At 38.1% G+C, this 20760-nt stretch overlaps 1 protein-coding gene across 5 annotated transcripts in view; it reads right to left on the reverse strand.

The window, feature by feature from the left end:
• Positions 1–7081: 7081 nt before the first annotated feature.
• The window catches only part of cgrrf1 (cell growth regulator with ring finger domain 1), a 36185-nt gene continuing 22506 nt past the window's right edge, over positions 7082–20760 (reverse strand). For all 5 annotated transcript variants that reach the window (XM_039781989.1, XM_039781991.1, XM_039781988.1 and 2 more), the window contains 5 exons: positions 19837–19973; positions 15947–16124; positions 13929–14076; positions 13495–13602; positions 7082–7488 (listed from right to left, as the gene is read on the reverse strand). In XM_039781989.1, coding sequence (XP_039637923.1) covers positions 7168–7488; positions 13495–13602; positions 13929–14076; positions 15947–16124; positions 19837–19973 — 892 coding nt within the window. In that variant the 3' untranslated portion in view covers positions 7082–7167. The remainder of the gene's footprint in view (positions 7489–13494; positions 13603–13928; positions 14077–15946; positions 16125–19836; positions 19974–20760) is intronic.

Genomic DNA, 20760 nt, shown 5'->3' on the forward strand with positions numbered 1-20760 from the left:
TCTGTTTTCCATGTGGTTTCTGTGGTTTTTGAGTGTAAAAACTCTATTCCTGTTTGTGGATGTTAATTACAAAAAGTGTTTACCTCTGTGAAGACTGTATCTGACCCTTCTTTATTCTGTAAAATGTACTGTATGATTGGAAGGATATGGAATCGGTCATCAGTAATAAACCACTAATGTAGTTACTTTAACCTTGTTATGTGTGTTTTTAACAATGATTGATTCATTTAACTACCAGTTTTTTATACTGAAACAGTAGTGAAGGAATAAACTATGTACATTTACTCAAGTAAGGTACTTCAGTAGAAATTTGAAGTACTTTTCAGATTACAATTTTAATTCCCCTCACCATTGAAAGCCATTTATATTCAGATTTACTGATCTTGAATGTTTTGTGATAAACTGAAGAATGTATTTGTTCATTTAAAAAAAAAAAATCCTCCTATTCCTACTCAAGCACTTTACAAAACCTTTTGGATTAGCTGCAAAATGCATTGTCACAAAGCTGAAAAACAGTTTTTTTCTTACCTTATGAACAGCCATCTTCTCAGAGATACATAATAAAGATACAATAGTTATGTATGTAATGTATAAGATAATAAAACAATGACAGGTATCGTTTTACTTTACTGAGTAGTTTTACTTTGCATATTTAGGTAATTAAAAAATCAGGAACAATGTACTGCAAATGGTAGTGGAAGACAGTTTTGTATCAATACATCTGTAGAGCCCTGAAAAGTATTTCACTGTTCTTTCACATAACAGGAGTCATCTTGTATTCATCCACAGTACCATTGCTTTTGGCTTGACATAAAACTTTTAACAGTTGCCAAAGTGCATCTGTAGCCTTTTAACATTGACATCAACGTGTATAAAATATCATTTTAACACTATCTACAGTCATGTGAAAGAATTAGGACACCCATGCTAAAGTTGACTAAAAAGAGAAATAATAATAAAATAAAAAATCACCTTTTGGAAATTGATCTTAATGCCTTAATAAAGAAAATTTTGGAAAAATCCAACCTTTAGGGACACCAATTTTCTTTTGTAATTAATAATGTATCGTAAATAACTGTTCTTCCTTAAAATACAGGGGGCATAAGTCAGTACACCCCTATGTTAAATCCCCAGAGGCAGGCAGATTTTTATTTCATGGATCCAGGACACTATGCATCCTGATAAAGTTCCCTTGGCCTTTGGAATTAAAATAGCCACACATCATCACATGCCCTTCACCATATCTAGAGATTGGCATGGTTTTATTTCAGTTAGCCTAATAGCTGGTTTGATTTGCATTGAGAGATGATTTTATGGAAAGTACCCCATGCCAATCTCTAGGTATGGTGAAGGGCATGTATACAATATACTTATTATTTATTTATTTACGATACATTATTCATTCACAAAGAAAATTGGTGTCCTTAAAATTTGATTTTTCCTCATTTTTAAAATTAAGAGACATTAAGATCAAATTGCAAAAGATTTTTATACCTCTTTTAGTCAACTTTAGCATGGGTGTCCAAATTTTTTCACATGACTGTATATGCTGGCAAGAGGCTTTAAATCTTGCAGTTCAAGAAGCACAACAAAACATCAATATTTGTTTCACAGTGTACTTTTGAAAGTACAATAAGGCTAATGTTACCTAGTTGTCCCATGTTATGCTAAGATCACACATTTACACGTTTATCAAAAATAAACTGTTGTGTTCTCTGAAACAATGTTTTGCCATTGTTGTTGCCATTTTGAAGAGGGTTAATGGCATCATTCAGTTCTTGCAAATCCCTGTCATTCAATGGGGAAAATCCTCTTTGAGAGTTTGGTGAGGAACAAAAAACTAACCCTGCTGTTGAGAGTTCTGGGTTGTGAAGATGAGGCAAATCATTGTCCAGACTAAAAAGCTGAACTGGTGTTCTATTTCCTTCAGATGACATAGAGTGATTGTTAAATCCAGCTTTGAATTCCCCAAAGTACGGTTGATTCTGGGTAGAAAGACATAATGGAGACAAAATAGGTCTGTTGCATTGTCTATGTCTAGGATACCCAGGGATTCCAGTTTCAAAAAAATGGGTGCATAAATATGGCTGCAGTTTTTGTTCAAGTCTCGTTAAAACGCTCGATCCTCTGGTTGTGTACAGAACTTCCTGTTAAGACAGAGCCTTCCCCCTGCTTGCATGCATATCCTCCCAAATCTGAACGTTCTCTCCTGTGAATCAGTCCTGATGTGCAGTGGTCTGCCAAACTGTCCAACAGCTGCAGTAAAGAGGTCTCTTACAGTTTCAGCACGATTATTGTTGGAGCAGTGAAGAAACATCAACATCCTACTGTAGCCGTCTATGGCTCCATGAACAACCAATTTCCAACCGAATCAACTTATGGTTTCCGCCTACATGCCATATGAAATTTGGATGTGGGACAGAGTATACTCGCCGAGCTATTGCTGTTCTTCTCCTGGCTAGGACACCAATTGGGTCCATCCTTCGCGTGAATCTCTTACACGTTGTCTTTGAACCACAATGTTTTTGAGCCGGAGATGCCCCATAAGCATCACTTCTCCAACATTTGGGTGTTCAGTTTTTTTTTGAGACACTTCAAGATCCAATTGTTGATCACTGATGCTCTTAAATTTTGACGTTGGGATATTATAGTCATGCAGTAACTTGTAGAAAGTTGGCCTTGAGATTGAAAGAATAGATGCGCTTCTGTAAAGGTGGTTTTCAGTGAAAGAACATGTTCAAGCTCCTCCTTTGGAAATCTGATGTCTTCCTTGGTAGTCATTCTAGAACACAGCAACGAATATGACATTTGGCATGTTTCTATAACAAACAAGGGTTATTCAAGAGAGAATTATAGACATAACAGCATTCACATCCACTCATTATCTTTCTGACTGAAGAGAATTATAGATTGTACTGTACATTTATTTAAGGAATATTTAAATAAAATGGACAATCAAAAGATGAAAGGTTACTGAGAGGTAAATGAGAAATAAATCAAACAAATATGAACATGAATATTAATGAGTACTTACTGACAGACAGGTCACTGGAGCAAAGTCTGTTGTTGGTGAAGGTATGGTAGTGCTGGTGCTGGAGCCCTGAAGAGTTTTGAAATATAAACAAAATACCAAAGACATTGTTATCTTGTCACATGTTATTGTTGTGTAAAATATGCCACCATGATTGGAACTAATGCCGAAACATTACACCACACAAATTAAATAACCAACAAACAGCCATTTAGGTTACAGGAGTATGAAAGTATACCGAAACGGTATGATGTTCCAGTGGAGGTGGTGGGTGTGGCTGGCCCCGTGGGTTATTGTAGGTGGTGGGAGCCTGAAGAGACATTAGCAAAATATTAGCAACATTAAATTTCATGTGTTTTTAATGTTTATATGCCCAGCAGTCAAAAAACAGTGTTGAGATTGGCAAAGGACAAAAAAGCAGGAAAATGCAGAAACAAAGAGGTACATTTTATGCTTTTTACAGTATACACTCATTCACATTAAATTAAATGTCTTTATCATTGTGACTGCCTCTGTCCTCCATCAGCATTGCTCTCTCTAGCCAAACAGAGAACGGTTTTATCTTGTGAGTAAAGGCCAGCAGGTAAGCCAAGGTGAGATGTCTGACTGAGGACAGAGGCAGATTTCCATTTGACCAACAATTCACAGTGTCATTTGTGGGCCTGAGGTGTGACAAGTAGTCTCCATTAGCTGTAACGCTAAATTATATAATTTATGCTTTGCTGGTCAGAACATCTTCACATAATCTTGAACTCACATTTACTCATGAGTTCATCCCAATGCGTAACTTAACCCGGTGTGAGTTTTACGGTTTATAGAAACAAATGTGCTACACATAAAGTGCATTGGTGCTAGTAGCAAATCTCTACTGGCTACCGTTAGCTAGTTTAGTTAAGTTAGCCTTGACAAGAATCAAATGCGCACGTTGATTTGGAAAACATAGCTACTACCGAGGTGGCCTGTGGTGGCCCTGAGGCGGTTGCTGTCGCTGTTGAAAAAGTTTGAATAGCCGCCAGGACGGCTCTGCCGATGTTCTCGGCTAACGCATTCGTTGGACATTTTCACAGCGCCACCATGGCCGACATTACCGTACCTGGTCAGGGCGGGAGGGAAGGCTCTTGCTGGCCTTCATGCAAGCGAACATGACAGATCAGTCAAAGTGAGCCCCCCCGTGGCTGGCTATAGTGGCTACAGGTCATAAGTCTCGCCCCCTTCATAAAAGTGACACTAAAAACTCAAAGTACTCTTCAAATACAGTTTCTCCAAACGTGTTTATTATTTAGGTAGTTATTATCACGATAATCCATGTCCAAGAGTCCATTTCCCCGGATGAGATGTTTTTTTATTCATTATTTGACACTATAAAAACACACTGACCTCCTCGAGCTTTTATTTTGGTACTTCCGGTTACCGGCATTTTGAATTTGCATATTAGCTAAATATTTAGTTTCACCCGAAACATTTAGATTCAACATTTAGATTTAGATTTATATTTAACATTTATATTTAACATTTATATTTAGATTTAGATTTAATATTTAAATTTAACATTTAGATTTATATTTAAATGTAACATTTAGATTTAGATTTAACATTTAGATTTAACGTTTAGATTTAGATTTAGATTTAACATTTAGATTTAACATTTAGATTTAGATTAAGATTTAATATTTAGATTTAACATTCAGATTTAACATTTAGATTTAACGTTTAGATTTAATATTTAGATTTAGATTTAAATTTAACATTTAGATTTAGATTTAACATTTAGGTGTAACATTTAATGTTTAGATTTAACTATTTAAAATATCTCTAAGTTGACAAATATTGTTCTAAATGTGCTAAAAAGTGACCCTCAAAAATTCATACCAGTTTTTTAAACATTGTTTGAAGCTAAATGTGACAAAATGTTGCTGTTAATTTCAGAGGGAGCCGCTTTACAAACGGCACCCCATAAAAACTAGCCACCTCTAGCAAGTTCGGTATCAGAACACAGAGCCACGTCTCTGCAGTGTTGCCAACTTAGCGACTTTGTCGCTAGATTTAGCGACTTTTCAGACCCCCTTAGCGACTTTTTTTCACAAAAGCGACTAGCGACAAATCTGGCGACTTTCTGGCGAAAAAGTCGCCAGTATTGTCCAGCGAGTACGCAAGGTATTTCTCCCCTGTAGCCGCCAAAACATTCACCTCTCTTCTGTTCTGTGACTGAGGAGCAGAGGAGCAGCCCCTCCCCTATGTGCTCTCTCCTCATGTGCACATTGTGCAGCAGCACAGTGCGCGCATTCAGGTAGAAAGGGGAGAAGGGACAGCGTGCGGGTGCCGGTGTAGGTAGGAGAGACAGCGGGACGTGGCCGGGGAAAGTCGCCGCTGAGCTGGCCTGGCCCTGGGCAGCCCAGCCTTTTAGAAGAATTGTTTATCAATCTTTCTCCATCCCATTGTAGAATTTCTTTTTTCTTTTTCTTTTTCCTTCCCAAAGATAGACTACCTAAGTAATAATTATAAGGTAAAATAAATTCCTGTATTGAATTTGTGATTATTTGGCTAAAGATTTCTATTTTTTTTCTATCTACCTTGCTGACACAACCACGAAGCTGTATGCAAATGAGCGTATGACGTCATCTAGCGACTTCTAGCGACTTTTAGGACAGCCAATAGCGACTTTCCTTACTGAGGAGTTGGCAACACTGCGTCTCTGTGAAGCACAAAACGGCAGATCTAGAAAAGTCTGTTTTTCTTCAGCAGTAGCTGAGGTTAGTCCAGTTCCACAATGAACTTGGGTCATTTTGTTGGAAAGGAATATCCCAGGTAGCGGAGTGCAAAGTTCCCACCTGCCGAGACAAACAAGCGTCCGGCCCGTCTTCCTCTCCTCCTTCGGCCCTTCACTGCATGGGCCAAGGTGAACACACCTTTGACTAAAATGTTCAATAAATATATATGAAAGTAATGAGTTAATGTTTGTTGTATGAGAGTGAATTATTATTTTTGAGATACAGATTATAATTTTGTATTGTGTTCAAAGGGATCTGGCCAATTGGTCTGCGCTGCCAGCATCAATACGGTCCAGGATTGCTGTTGTTAAAGGATTAACAAAGCCAAGTCATCGACTATAGACCTATGGAAAAACGCAGCAGCACACTAATGACCTCAGCATCACAAGAATTAGAGGAGGATTAGGCTATGTGTGATTTTTGTTTTCTTGTATTATGGTTTGTTTTGTTTTCCTCGAGACCGCAGAGGGTGGGTGAGGGTTTTGGTTCCTGTTTGATTGTATTTGTTTGTTCTGTATGTTGTGTGTTAAAAAATATTAAAAATAATACAAAATGTATTAAAAAAAAAAAAAAATGGCAACATTACGTCTCTAATCTTCAGAGGTTGGTCTTGACCTGTCTGACATTTTAAAGTATCAGCTCGCTGCTTATCTGTGCCATATATCTGACTGGAAACATAAAGATCCTGTATCTTTATGCTTGGATATTGAATGCTCCATGTCCGAACTGCCATTTTAGGATATGGGCAACTAAAGGAATTTCAAATGTTTGTGATCTTGTTTACGGGCCCACTTTAATGTCCTTTAGTTGTTATATGAACAAGTTATGAATGTGTAGAGAGATAGCTTTGGGCAGCATGAATGGAGCCATGATACATACATTTCATGGTAACAACCACAAACAAACTGGTCAGCGGAAATACTCATGCGTACATACAGCGAGTTTGAACATATATGTATTTCGTTAAAAAAGCAACACAGCGGCTGCTGCAAAAAAGAGAGAATTTGCGTGGGACAAAATTGCTGCTAGAGTAAATGTGAAAAAGTCCTAGACTCTGAGGTTAAGTTACCTCTCTTTCTGAAATGGCGAGTTACCCCTCTCTCTTAGGTTTGATTAACCTCCCTTTCTGAAACAGAAAACCCAAAATTTTCCTCATCTCAGAGTTAACAAACGTTTTTTTTTTGCTGCAGTGTTACCCACTGATGTTCAAGATACTATTACTTTCTACAGTCCTGCCAGACTTTTTATCCATTATAGTTTGATGTAAAATAATTGCAAGATCAAGATTTGGCGTCAGGGTTTATTTGCAATGATGCCTGTCTTGCTGCAAATTATTTCTTAAATAACATTCACTGGTTCGGTATGGAGTCATTGTTCTGCAGCTGGTCCCTGTGTCAGGGTGAAGGACTCCTGGACGAAGGCCCTGCAGATGGGGCAGTGCTGGAAGTGTGACACACAGCTGTCACACACACAGGCGTGTCTGCAGGGCAGCAACACCTTGTTCACCGCTGCATTCTGACAGACCACACAGTCTCTGCCCTTTCCCTCTGACCAGTCATTCTCCTCCTCCTCCACCACTGGACTCTGCTCGACTCTGCTGGCCTCGTCATTGGGTTCACTGGGTTGGGTATTCTGCTCTGAGTCGAAGGGCTCAGATGCCCCCCTACTGGCAGCTGACATGAAGAGAGGCTGCGGGAGACAGGAGGCATAGTTTTCTCACAGTATATCAACATCATTTTGACAGCTGTTCACAGTGACCACTACTCAAACAAAATCACGGTAATGTCATAGTGACGTCTTCTAGGTTATCTCAGGTCAGGCTTGGAGACAACAAATCTATACCAAAAAGCCCTGCATTACAAATTCGAGGTGTGGAGCATGAAATACGTCAGAATCAGAAAGAGATTTATTTCCAAGTAAGTAACACTTACAAGGAATTTGCCTTGGTTGTTGGTGTATACATAAGCATATTAAACATTAATATGAAATAAACAATAAATACAGAAACAAATATGTACATATAACTGTTTAACATTAAGAAAGAAAAAAGAGGCTGCATTTGCATATCTATATTTCTATTGTATATATGTGGCTGCTTATCAGACAGATAGAGTCTGATGAAAATATTTTGTCCAGTTGCATAAAGACATCTGTCAGGCTGCTGCTGCAAACATTGTACACCCCCGCTTCAGCTCCTAGCACTGACACTGTACCGTGATTGTTTTTATTAGCCCCACCCACTTAAAACCAGTGTACACAGAAATCTTGTGATATCACAACTTAGGCCAAACCTAGTCTGTTCATGTAGGGTACAGCTCCTCTTTTCACTCTGTGTTCACAGAAGTGAAGGCTGGACTACAATAGTGCTTGGAGCAGTTTGTGAACAGTGTTTTCTCTGGAAGATGGTAAGTCCCTTTAGGGTGGACTTTGGGCTTTTTCACTTTGTAAACCTATAACGTGAACAAAAAGATATATAACACAATAAAGGAAAGAGAAAGAGCCAAAAACTTGAAGGCAGCTTCATTTCACAGAGAGAGAAAGAAAACTGTGCTTTGTTGTTTGGCAAACATTCAGCTGCTTCGTTCACTGTGAAGCATGCAAGAAAGACAAAAATTCTTCAGGAATTCAAGGTAACACGGGGTGAGAAATACAAATTGTTATTTTGATGGTAGTAGGAAGTATTCCTTTAATGCTAATTTGTATATTTATCATCTCTGGTTTCAAAGAGAGTTCACAAAGAAATTAATCATAATTAATGTTAGTATTATTGAGCCCATTTCAAGCACTTTTTAGTTAAAAATGTCTTTTTTCTGTTCTATGTCAGGCTGCATTAATGATGGATTTTAAAGGAGACATATCATGAAAAAGTTTTTTAGTGCTTGTGTATGAATGTTTGGGTATCTGGAATGACTACCAACCCACAAACTTTGAAATAAAACAACCCAAATTGGTTTGACTTTGGCTGAATCTCACTTCCCTTACTTGATAGCTCCTGAGCATCGAGGAGGGATCTCCGAGGATCTATAAGTGAGGATACACGAGAGCAGCTAGGGCTGCACAATTAATCAAATTTTAATTACGATCACGATTTTGGCTTCCCACAATTAAATTTGCATGATCGAGCGATATTTAAAATGCGTCATTCTGTTCATAGAACGCTCCTTATCAAAGTTTTTGCAAAGCCAATCTAGCGCTCCATAAACCACTGTCTAATGACGTGCCTCCATGAGCCAATCAGAGTTGTTCCCTGCACCGCGCAGCTTAGTTTTTAGATGTAGACAGTCACAGAGGACAGAGTAACGTGAGGAAAATTCCACAACAGGTAGCAGTCGGTCATCATAAGCCAGTCACAATGTTTACCAGTTTACCAGTAAACGCAACATTTTGTCCTGGCTGTGTTGTTTTTCAGACAACAGCAGTGACCAGTGCTAGTTTGTGTCTTTTAGCTCATAGCTTTAGCAGCAGACTGTATGACGTCCCACTGTTGGAATCCTCTATAGTGAAATACAGTCACACTACACCATTTGGCTGTCAGCATTTTAGCCTTGTTTAATCCAGTTACTACTGTGGCTAACGGTAGGCTAACGTTGCCTGCTGTGTAACGTGTTATTAGTGTTTACTAGTGGGACATGCAGCAATGTTTATGTTGCCTCTAATGTGGGTTTCGGAGCATCAGAGCACAACGCCGACATGTAAGTAACAGTGTAATGAGCCACCGAAATCCACGTTGCTATTTCGTCAGGTAGATACCTTACGGCAAACGTGCATGTATGGAAAGCGGTCGCACAACAGCTGAAATGGCATACTCCTTCACAGTATCCTTCACTAAAGGAGGAATGTAACACAATATGGATGTTTTAGCAGGAATGTAGCACAATATGGATGTAAAAGCAGTTATAATTAGCCTATGTGACAATAAATTTTTTTTTGGTTAAAATCAACAAATAATCGTGATTAATCGTGATCTCAATATTGATCAAAACAATCGTGATTATCATTTTGGCCATAATCGTGCAGCCCTAAGATCAGCCTTCCCGGAAGCTGTGCAGTTTAATGTTGCTAACTCCCTCTATACAGCTGACAATTAATGTGATGTGAGGAAAGGACGTGTAATCCCTCTTAAAACACATTTCCTTGTTTCCTATCTCCTGGCATGATTTCCTCCAGTCTCTCCCATGCTACCTCGCTGGGAACGACTAAGACATGAGGAAGGGAAGCAAGTGGAGGAACTGGGGATGCAATTTAAGAATCTGGGATGCACCCACAGTTATAAAAAATATGAATGATGTAAAATGTGACAAAAAGTATACCCTGGGGTCTATGGGTACCCCAATACCCCAATAAGGGTTAATGATGTACTAACATTTAGAAAGTTTACCATAAGATTGCTTCCTGAAGCTCAGTCAGCAGAGGAATTTAATTAAATATATATAATAATATATATATATATCTATATATATATAAAAATATATATTTGAATGAATGCTGGAATCACATACAGTGGGGTTCATAAGTTTAGGAACCCATGCTAAAGTTGACTAAAAACAGGACTAAAAAAAATCATCTTTTGGATATTGATATTGATGCCTTAATTAAAAAAAATAGGAAAAATCCAACCTTTAAGGACACCAATTTTCTTTGTGAATGAATAATGTATCGTAAATAAATAAATTCTTCCTTAAAATACAGGGGGCATAAGTATAGACACCCCTATATTGGCATGGGGTACTTTCCATAAGATCATCTCCCAATGCAAATCAAACCAGCTATTAGGCTAACTGACATAAAACCATGCCAATCTCTAGGTATGGTGAAGGCTATGTGATGATGTGGGGCTATTTTAAGGCCAAGGGAACTTTATCAGGATGCATAGTATCCTGGATCCATGAAATAACCTGCCTGCCTCTATGGGAATTTAACATAGGGGTGTCTATATATGGAGGAAATATTTATTCATAATTCAAATTGAAAGTCCAAAGAGAAAACAAAGCAAGATCAAATTAAAAGTATATATATATATATATATATATATAGTATATATATATTTTTTTTTAATTTTCCATTTGGCTTTGGCTTTTGAATTTAATATTTGGCTTTTGAATTTGAATTTAACATTGGCTTTTAATTTTCATTTAATATTTGGCTTTTGAATTTGAATTTAACATTGGCTTTTAATTTTCATTTAATATTTGGCTTTTGAATTTGAATTTAACATTGGCTTTTAATTTTCATTTAATATTTGGCTTTTGAATTTGAATTTAACATTGGCTTTTAATTTTCATTTAATATTTGGCATTTCAATTTCCATTTAACATTGCCTTTTCCTTTGGACTTGACACATGTCAATGTAAATGAGGAGGCGTGGCCCAAAGGCTGGTGGGAGGGTCTGAAACGAAAGGGGTGCAGAGGCACCTTATGAACAGCAGGGGGAGCTTACTGCTGGGGAGCATCTGTCTGCAGCTTCAGGCTTGATGGCCTCTTATTTCACATGATAGAAAATGATGATGTAGGCTAAACACACACGACATTTCATGCAACAACAGTGAAGTTTTCATGTAGTTACTATAATTGGGCCCGTGTTAGTGAGGACTAGATTAGGACTGTATTTAAAGCTGATTCTGGTTCCCAACTTCGCCCCAGGTGTGTCTGTTTAAAACACGGACTCAGACAACTTTTCTCTTTTGATGTTTTATTTAATTAAGCAACAGTAGAAACATGGGTGCGGGTAGCTCTGCGACGTGTGTTTGTGTGTGGTCAGATTTCGAGGACGCACACACACACACACACAATCTCAACCGGATAGTCATCGTCCGAACTGCGACCTCTCCTTTTTCTTTCTCTCACTTTTTTCTCCGGGTGGTGCACGCGGTGTGAAGTGCGTGTCCGCGCTATTCTCCAACTTGTAGGCTACTCACAACAATCACTCCTGATTGACGGCCTTTTGTACAACCCGTGTACTTCCAGCTGTCAGCGGTGTCTGTAAGCATCACTGGCCGGCCAGCAGGGAGGCGATCCCGGCCGCCACCAACTGGCTGTCCCGTCAGACTGAAGCTTCTGACAACATCGGAGAAAATGTGCAGTTGGCCATCAACGTTTGTAAAACTGCCCATATTCAAACTCTACACAGTTAATTTATCGCATAAAAAAGTCTCAGAAGTGAATTTAGTGGTGAAAAAGCAGATGGAAATTATAAAAAAAGCAATCGATTCTATAATCTAGATCGGGAGTTTGCAGTAGTAGCAGCAGCAAACAACTGGAAACTTTTTACAATTTTCATCTACTTTTTTATGCGATAAATTAACTGTGTAGAGTTACCTCACACCGCGCGCACCACCCGGAGAAAAAAGTGAGAGAAAGAAAAAGGAGAGGTCGCAGTTCGGACGATGACTATCCGGTTGAGATTGTGTGTGTGTGTGCGTCCTCGAAATCTGACCACACACAAACACACGTCGCAGAGCTACCCACACCCATGTTTCTACTGTTGCTTAATTAAATAAAACATCAAAAGAGAAAAGTTGTCTGAATCCGTGTTTTAAACAGACACACCTGGGGCGAAGTTGGGAACCAGAATCAGCTTTAAATACATTCCTAATCTAGTCCTCACTAACACGGGCCCAATTATAGTAACTACATGAAAACTTCACTGTTGTTGCATGAAATTTCGTTTGTGTTTAGCCTACATCATCATTTTCTATCATGTGAAATAAGAGGCCATCAAGCCTGAAGCTGCAGACAGATGCTCCTCAGCAGTAAGCTCCCCCTGCTGTTCATAAGGTGCCTCTGCACCCCTTTCGTTTCAGACCCTCCCACCAGCCTTTGGGCCACGCCTCCTCATTTACATTGACATGTGTCAAGTCCAAACGAAAAGGCAATGTTAAATGGAAATTGAAATGCCAAATATTAAATGAAAATTAAAAGCCAATGTTAAATTCAAATTCAAAAGCCAAATATTAAATGAAAATAAAAGCCAATGTTAAATTCAAATTCAAAAGCCAAATATTAAATGAAAATAAAAGCCAATGTTAAATTCAAATTCAAAAGCCAAATACTAAATGAAAATTAAAAGCCAATGTTAAATTCAAAATCAAAAGCCAAATATTAAATGAAAATTAAAAGCCAATGTTAAATTGAAATTCAAAAGCCAAATATTAAATTCAAAAGCCAAAGCCAAATGGAAAATTAAAAAAAAGAAATAATATTTTTAATTTGATCTTGCTTTGTTTTCTCTTTGGACTTTCAATTTCTCTTTGGACTTTCAATTTGAATTATGAATAAATATTTCCTCCATATCTATACTTATGCCCGCTGTATTTTCAGGAAGAACATTTATTTATTTACGATACATTATTCATTCACAAAGAAAATTGGTGTCCTTAAAGGTTGGATTTTTCCTATTTTTTTTTAATGAAGGTATCAATATCAATATAAAAGATGATTTTTTTATTCCTGTTTTTAGTCAACTTTAGCATGGGTTCCTAAACTTATGAACCCCACTGTATCTACTATCATAAAATCTGGTCTAAAAATAGTCTCCGTCCGGTTGTTTGGTCAGTGTTCTATAAACACTGTTTTTGGAAGTCATAGTGCAGTTACTCTGCTAAATACTAACCGATTTTAGTCAAAATATGGAGAGCCTGACTGTGTGAGTTTGTGAGATAAGCAGGAACAACCTGCCTGAAACAAAATGTGACATACCTTTAACTCGTACATGTTCCCTTGTGAGGTGAGAAGGTACTGAAAGAGAACCCGTGCAGAAAGGCTGTATTTGTCATCAGGAACATGAATAACTGTCACACTAGCCACCTAAAAGAAGAAAGACAGCATAATGAGTTTCTTTAAATTTGTATTATCAAATCGCTTGTCAATTAGTCTCTCCTTTCTATGCTAAGGGTTTTTTAGGGAAATGTTCTTTCCTTTCTAGAGAGCTTGGTTTGGTCAGTGTAGTTGATGTCGTGGACCTGTAAAAGCCCACTCACTCACAGTGTACATGGGACTACACAAAAACTCTTGACTTGCTTTGGCCTGCAGTTTCCCTTTACTTTCAGACGTTGTGATAAGTCTGGTCATCTCACTCAAAAACAAACAGTAAACAATCATAGCTAAAATGTTTTTATGTGAGATGGACTCACAATGTTGTATGCATCTCTGGCTTCTGGCTCTGCCAGCGTCAGCACAGCCAGAAGAGGGTAGTGTTCCCTTGGCAAAAGCCCAAAATCTTTGATCTCATGGTCAGCAGGAATCTGTGTGTGGCGTTCCACTCGATCTTCATTGCCGATACTGGAAGGGTGGGGTCAAAGAGGCTAACATCAGGAGCTACAGTAGGAAATGTATATCATGCAAACACGCAGGGTAAAGCCAAATAAATATCTTAGATATGAGTATTATCACCATGATAAGAAATGATGGCAATGACTGCTTTGATTGATAGCTGTTAAAATTATAAAATAAACATTCACCTCAAAACAATTCCAACATTACTAACAGAAATTTAACTTTGATGTTCTTTTACTGTTTGGTGTAATTAACACACTATGTAAAATAAACATCACATCACCTCAGAATATTTCCAGCTACAGTAAAGAAAGAGAGCATAATCAAAATCAGCCATATGGATCATCTGCAAGGTCAGTTACCATGAGGAGTACATGAGAAAATATGAAATTAACTTTTAAGGTATAAGGTTAGAAAAGGTTATGTTTAGATATCAGGTTAAATTCAATTTACCGGTATGTTTCTTATGTGCTATAAGCCTTAGGATCAAGCACTCTCCTCGTGCCATGCTTTCATAGGTGTTGATTTCGGTGGGGACGGTGGGTACATGTACCTATCGGATTTCGTCATGAGTCATTTTGTACCCACCATTTTTTGAAAACCTCGAGCTCAATTTAGTTAAAAAAAATAAAGTTCATAACACATATAATTCTTGAGCGACAGATTGCAACAAATCCACAAAAAATCTCTATCCCCACAGGGCCGGCACAAACACAGCCGTTGCTGCTGCTGCGCTGGCACTGCCTGTCGGGACATTCTAAAATGCTTAATGTGAAAAAGCTTAACGCGGTTTAATGTACCTAAACCATGATCAATGATCACCAAATTTCTTTCTCATATTGCTCATCATAACCAATGAAAACTGTCAAAAAATCGAACCAGAAATTTGGTGATTATTGATCGTTGTTTAGTACATTAAACCACGTTAAGCGTTTTCACGTCATGACTTATAAAGCCCATGAGAACCATGGAGAGTCAACACACAGCCGCTCCGCTGCCCTGCTGAAAATGTGAAGCAGAAACGCTTAATGTCAGATAACGTCCATAATAATTGGACTTTTGGTTTTGATTTTTCGACAGTTTTCAGTGGTTATGAGGAGCAATATGAGAGAGAAATTTAGTAATCATTGATCATTGTTTAGGTACATTAAACCACATTTTTATTCATTTACGCTGTCCTGTAGCTTACTAATGTAAGTTACAGGACAGCGTCTTCAAAAATTTTTGTATTTAACTTGCTAAGGAAGTACACACTCTGCGGTGTGAGAATGGACAGCAACGTTTGTACTTCCTCAGGAAGTTAAATACTTTAAATGTAGATAGGAAAATTATGTCTTTATTTTATAAGTGCTTTATTGAATCTGTTTTTACTTTTGCCATGATTGCTTGGTATGGTAACCTGAACATCAGGGACATAAACCACCTATGCCATATCGGGATGGCAGGAGATTTCAACCTGCACATTATTACAATCAAATAACCTTGTTACGGGTGCCTGCCTTGTGGTGGTGGAGGTACAGGGCCTCCTGAAAATATGAGGGGGTGCTGAGCTTCAGGCCGTGGAATAATAATAATAATAATGTATACTTTATTAATCCCGCAAGGGGAAATTACAATGTTTTGACTCATCTGTTATTACACACCAGCAACTCTTCAGTTCCAACTCCCTACTGACTGAGCTACTGCCATCACATAACTACTATCATAAAATCTGGTCTAAAAATTGTCTCAGTTTGGTTGTTTGGTCAGTGTTCTATAAACACTGTTTTTGGAAGTCATAGTGTGGTTAGCTTACTAAATACTAACTAGCTTAGCACATTATTACAATCAAATAACCTTGTTGCAGCTGAGTCTTTGTTAGTACTGTAAAGGATACTGGAAGATCTGGCAGTTGTGATAGTGGAGGTGCAGGGCTTCCAGAAAATGTTGGGGGGTGCTGAGCTTCAGACCATGCTGGTGGGCCTGCAGTGCTCCCTGCAGGGCACTGACCTTACAGCCCCAGAAACAGCTCAGGACACAGGGCTCCAGACAGCAAGGTCTCACTGACACACCATCTGCAAGGGAGTGTTCCAAGAGCACAGTGTTGGCTAATGTTTTAATGGCCTGGGCCACAAAAGATATAATCACATGTATACTTCCATCTCCACAACATACGTGGAACAGGAATGATATTGGGTTTCTGTACCAAGAACTTATTTACGACGCAGTACTTACTGTAGCTTTACATTTACTGAACAGGAGCTGTACAGTATAACAACAGGCTTTTAGCTGTAGTAAATAATTGTCATTCTCTTGTCAGAGGTGGAAAAAGTACTAAAATATTGTACTCAAGTAAAAGTACCAATACTTTGATTAAATATTACTCAAGTACAAGTAAAAATACCTGTCTGAAAAATTACTCAAGTAGAAGTAATAAGTAGTTCATTTAAAATGTACTTTAAGTAAAAGTTACTTAGTTACATTTTTTAAAAAACTGTAAAACGGTGGAGAATCTCTCCCATGTAGTGAAAATAGTACAAGGGGTCATAAATCCAAAACTATTTTGTTTTTAATTAAAGAAAAATCTAAACAAATGTCTAAACATCTATACAAATGTATACACATGTAATAACATAACACATGTCACATGTTATTTAAGACCCTTAGAAAGGTATAATGTGCAATTTTAGTTCTGACCATCCCATGAAATGTTTTCAAACAATCAATTGAAAGTAAAAGTACCATACATTGTTAGTTCTGAGGGCCATCCTTCTTTTCTTCAAAAACATTAACAACAGTTATAATGCAAACCAAGGCCAAATCACATGTTTTGACTCCATAAATGGGTTAGACCCATAGGCTGTTTATTGATTATTAATATTAACAGTCTATGGTTGGACCCTAATGTTCACAGCCCAGACTAACAGCTAGCTTCTACACAGTAGCCCATATGAGCTAATTAGATGTATGTCAATCAATTTAGCCAGTCTCCTACATACGTTGTCCTGGCAGGAGTGGGCTATTCATTTTCCCAAGGGGCCACATGAAAATCAGGGATCGTTGTGGAGGGCCGGACCAATAGGCTAAACTTAATTCTGCTCAATATTAATTTTATGTCAGGCGACACATTCTCAAACGTCGCTTTTTTCCCCTCTGGACATATTAGCGCAGCAGAGTCCACCAAACACTCTTTAATAAACGCCCCTTCAGAAAATGGCTGTTTTTGGCGATTTTGTAGTTTGTCACAAAGCTGGTCTTGACTGCTGCATACCTGGATGCATTGTTGCTTTTGCAGCTTAACTAGCAAAGCTTCAGATGTCGGTGCCCGCTCTGCATCAGTCAAGTCATTTTTGAGGGATAACAGCTCATTTACGTCCGCTAACGTCTCCCACTCAGTTCGCCGCTCGCCGACACATCCAAGTCCGACCGTTCTCTTAACAATGGGTCCGACGGTGCAACCTTTTTATATACTAGTCTATGGGTGCACCCATAGACAGTAGGGTGTAACCATAGCAACCAGGTGCAACACATTGCAGTTCTTCTTCTACTTCTTTTTAATTGCGACTTGCAACCAGAGAAGAAGCTGCATGATGCGTTCTCTTAATACATCTGTCACTACCCAAAATGAGTAGAGTGCAGCTTTGAGTTGCGCATGCGTCACTTTGCGACGAGTGCAGATGTGAGTTGCGCATGCGTCACTTTGCGACAAGTAGTCTACAAGATGCTAACGGCGGTTTGAGCTAACGTTAACAATCAAGTAGCCTACTAGATGCTAACGGCGTTTTTAGCTAACGTTAGCAATCAAGTAGCTAGCCTACTAGATGCTAATGGCGTTTTTAGCTAACGTTAGCAGTCAAACAATCATAAATAACTAAAACGTTTTTGAAATGACTGCTAGCTACAAGTTAGCAATCAAACACAACATCGGCTGTCACTTGAATGGCGTTTTGAGCTAACGTTAGCAATCTAACAATCATAGACAGCTAAAACGTTTTTGAAATGACTGCTAGCTACAAGTTAGCAATCAGACACAAAGACTGTCACTTTAATGGCGTTTTGAGCTAACGTTAGCAACCAAACAATCATAGATAGCTAAAACGTTTTAGAAAATGATTTCCATCTTCTGTTATTGTATGTAAAGAGAAAAGTTTAATATTTTACAGATTTCACAAATTTCAGTAAGACACGTTATGCCGTAAACAGTTTAAATCTGACCATGCGCAACTCACATTTGCACTCGACCAAAGCCGGTCTGACTCGGCTAACATCGGGTATGACACGTTATGCCGTAAACCGTTTAAATCTGAGCATGCGCAACTCAAAGCTGCACTCTACTCATTTTGGGTAGTGACAACATCCATGTTTTGAGCACTCTCATTGGAACGTACGGGGCTTCCCGCCGAACACTCCAGTTCTCTTAATACATCCATGGTTCGCGCAAAATAAAGAATGCTGGTGCATTCAGGGCATTCAGGGTGCATTACAGTCTATGGTCTGGTGTAGTAATTCCAGGCGCAATTTTTTTTTATCTTCCTTTCGTTTCGTTTTACTCAGTAACGGATGGGATGTGTAATGTAGCGAAATACAATCCTTCACTCAAAACGTAATCAAGTACATTTTAAAATACCGATTTTAAAAACTACTTGAAAAATATAAAATACACAACAAAACTACTCAATACAGTAACGTGAGTAAATTTATTTCGTTACTTTCCACCTCTGTCTCTAGTAAACCTTTTATTGTATTTCTTGGATGGAGGTTGCATTTGAAATCCCCAGACACTTTCAATCCAACTTAGGCTATCTTCCCCCTTCCCAGTTTGTATGACCCTAAATGCAGTTAAAGGACAAATCCGGCGCAAAATGAACCTAGGGGTAAATAAAACGTGTCCACTGTTCTCTGGGATATGTTTTCATGCTAATCGAATGTGAGCAGTTTTATCGCAAACCGCTAATTAGCTTACAACGCTAGTCGTTGGGGCAAGGGTAAAGTAAAAAGAAATCGCTATTTAACAAGGCTCAAAATAGCATCACACTTCCACGGTAGCATAATGAGGGTCCCTACATGTAAACCGAAGCATTGAGAACTTTGTAAGTATACAAACAGTTTATTAAAAAGATTCGTATACAGGTTTGTTCAAATTTACAGGTGGGCGCCATCTTGGGTAAACAGTCACGCTCTGCTTGAGCTAAAATATGTTACTGGTTACTGGTTGCACGTCGTTTGTAGTTCGACTGGTTGTGACGGTTTTCCCAAGATGGCTGTATACGTGAACAGTACTGTCTTTATAAACTATCTTTTTAATAAACGGTCTGTACACTTACAAAGTTCTCAATGCTTTGGTTTACAAACCCTCATTATGCTACCATGGAAGTGTGGTGCTATTTTGAGCCTTGTTAGTGGTATAGAAATAGTGATTTCTTTTTACTTACCCGTGCCCCGATGACTAGCGTTATAATCTAATTAGACTAATTTAAAAAAAAACTAACTAATTAACTAAGTAGCATGCAATAATATAAGTTCAGACAATTTATATGGTTGATCAATTTAGAGGGACTCAGAAAGAATATTTACAGTATTTACGGTATGTAGGCTAATTACAGCTCATATTTACAGTGATGCAATAAGTTGTTTGATTCTTCGCACTTAATATGTGTGTGCTGATATTTTAAAATACGTATAGTGTGGATTAAGATAAAGGGAATCAGTGAAGCGTCAAGCTACAGCTTTATTCTTTGGAAACCTACACAGTTACTGTGTTATATTACTAATGATGACTGTTCTCACCAGTGACAGATGCTGGCCCAGATCCCAACTCAAGGGTGAAAGGATTGGTCATCTGAACCATTTGCTTCTCAGGGGTTGGTAGATGGGACTCTGTTTCATCAGAGCTGCGAAGGATCACTGGGACATCAAAGCCAAACCTGCAGGACAGAAGGCAGAGTGAACAAAGTGTAAAAGAGCACAAAGTAATTATGTAATGTTTTATAGTATAATCTTTAACAAAAAAATAAAAATCTGTTGAAATCTTTTCATTGTGTATATTGGAACAACTGACTTTACTGATCTTTTTTGTTGGCTGATGAGAAAAATTTTTTTTTTTCAAATCAAACTTCCACTCTGTTGACTCTCTGTCCAATAATTAATTTCAGAGCAAGATATTTCTTCAACTATTGGTTACATTATTGTGGATATTGGTGTGGATATTCAAGGATTCCCAAATTCCTTCATATTTAATGTTATGCATATTTTATTTACTTCATATTTAATATTATATGTATTTTATTTTGTTATACAAACCCCAATTCCAATGAAGTTGGGAGTGTAAAAAATAAATAAAAACAGAATATAATGATTTGCAAATCCTTTTCAACCAATATTTAACTGAATGCACTACAAAGACAAGATATTTATGTTCAAACTGATAAACTTTATTGTTTTTTTGCAAATATTCACTCATTTTGAATTTGATGCCTGCAACACGTTCCAAATAAGCTGGACGTCCCTGCTTATTTCAGCAAGACAAAGCCAAGCCACATTCTGCACGTGTTACCACAGAGTGGCTTCATAGTGAAAGAGTGCAGGTATTAGACTGGCCTGGCTGCAGTCCAGACCTGTCTCCCATTGAAAATGTGTGGCGCATTATGAAGCGCAAAATTTGACAACGGAGACCCCGTACTGTTGAGCAACTGAAGTCGTACATCAAGCAAT

The sequence above is a fragment of the Perca fluviatilis genome, chromosome 18, assembly GCF_010015445.1.
Source record: "Perca fluviatilis chromosome 18, GENO_Pfluv_1.0, whole genome shotgun sequence".
Taxonomy (NCBI): domain Eukaryota; kingdom Metazoa; phylum Chordata; class Actinopteri; order Perciformes; family Percidae; genus Perca; species Perca fluviatilis.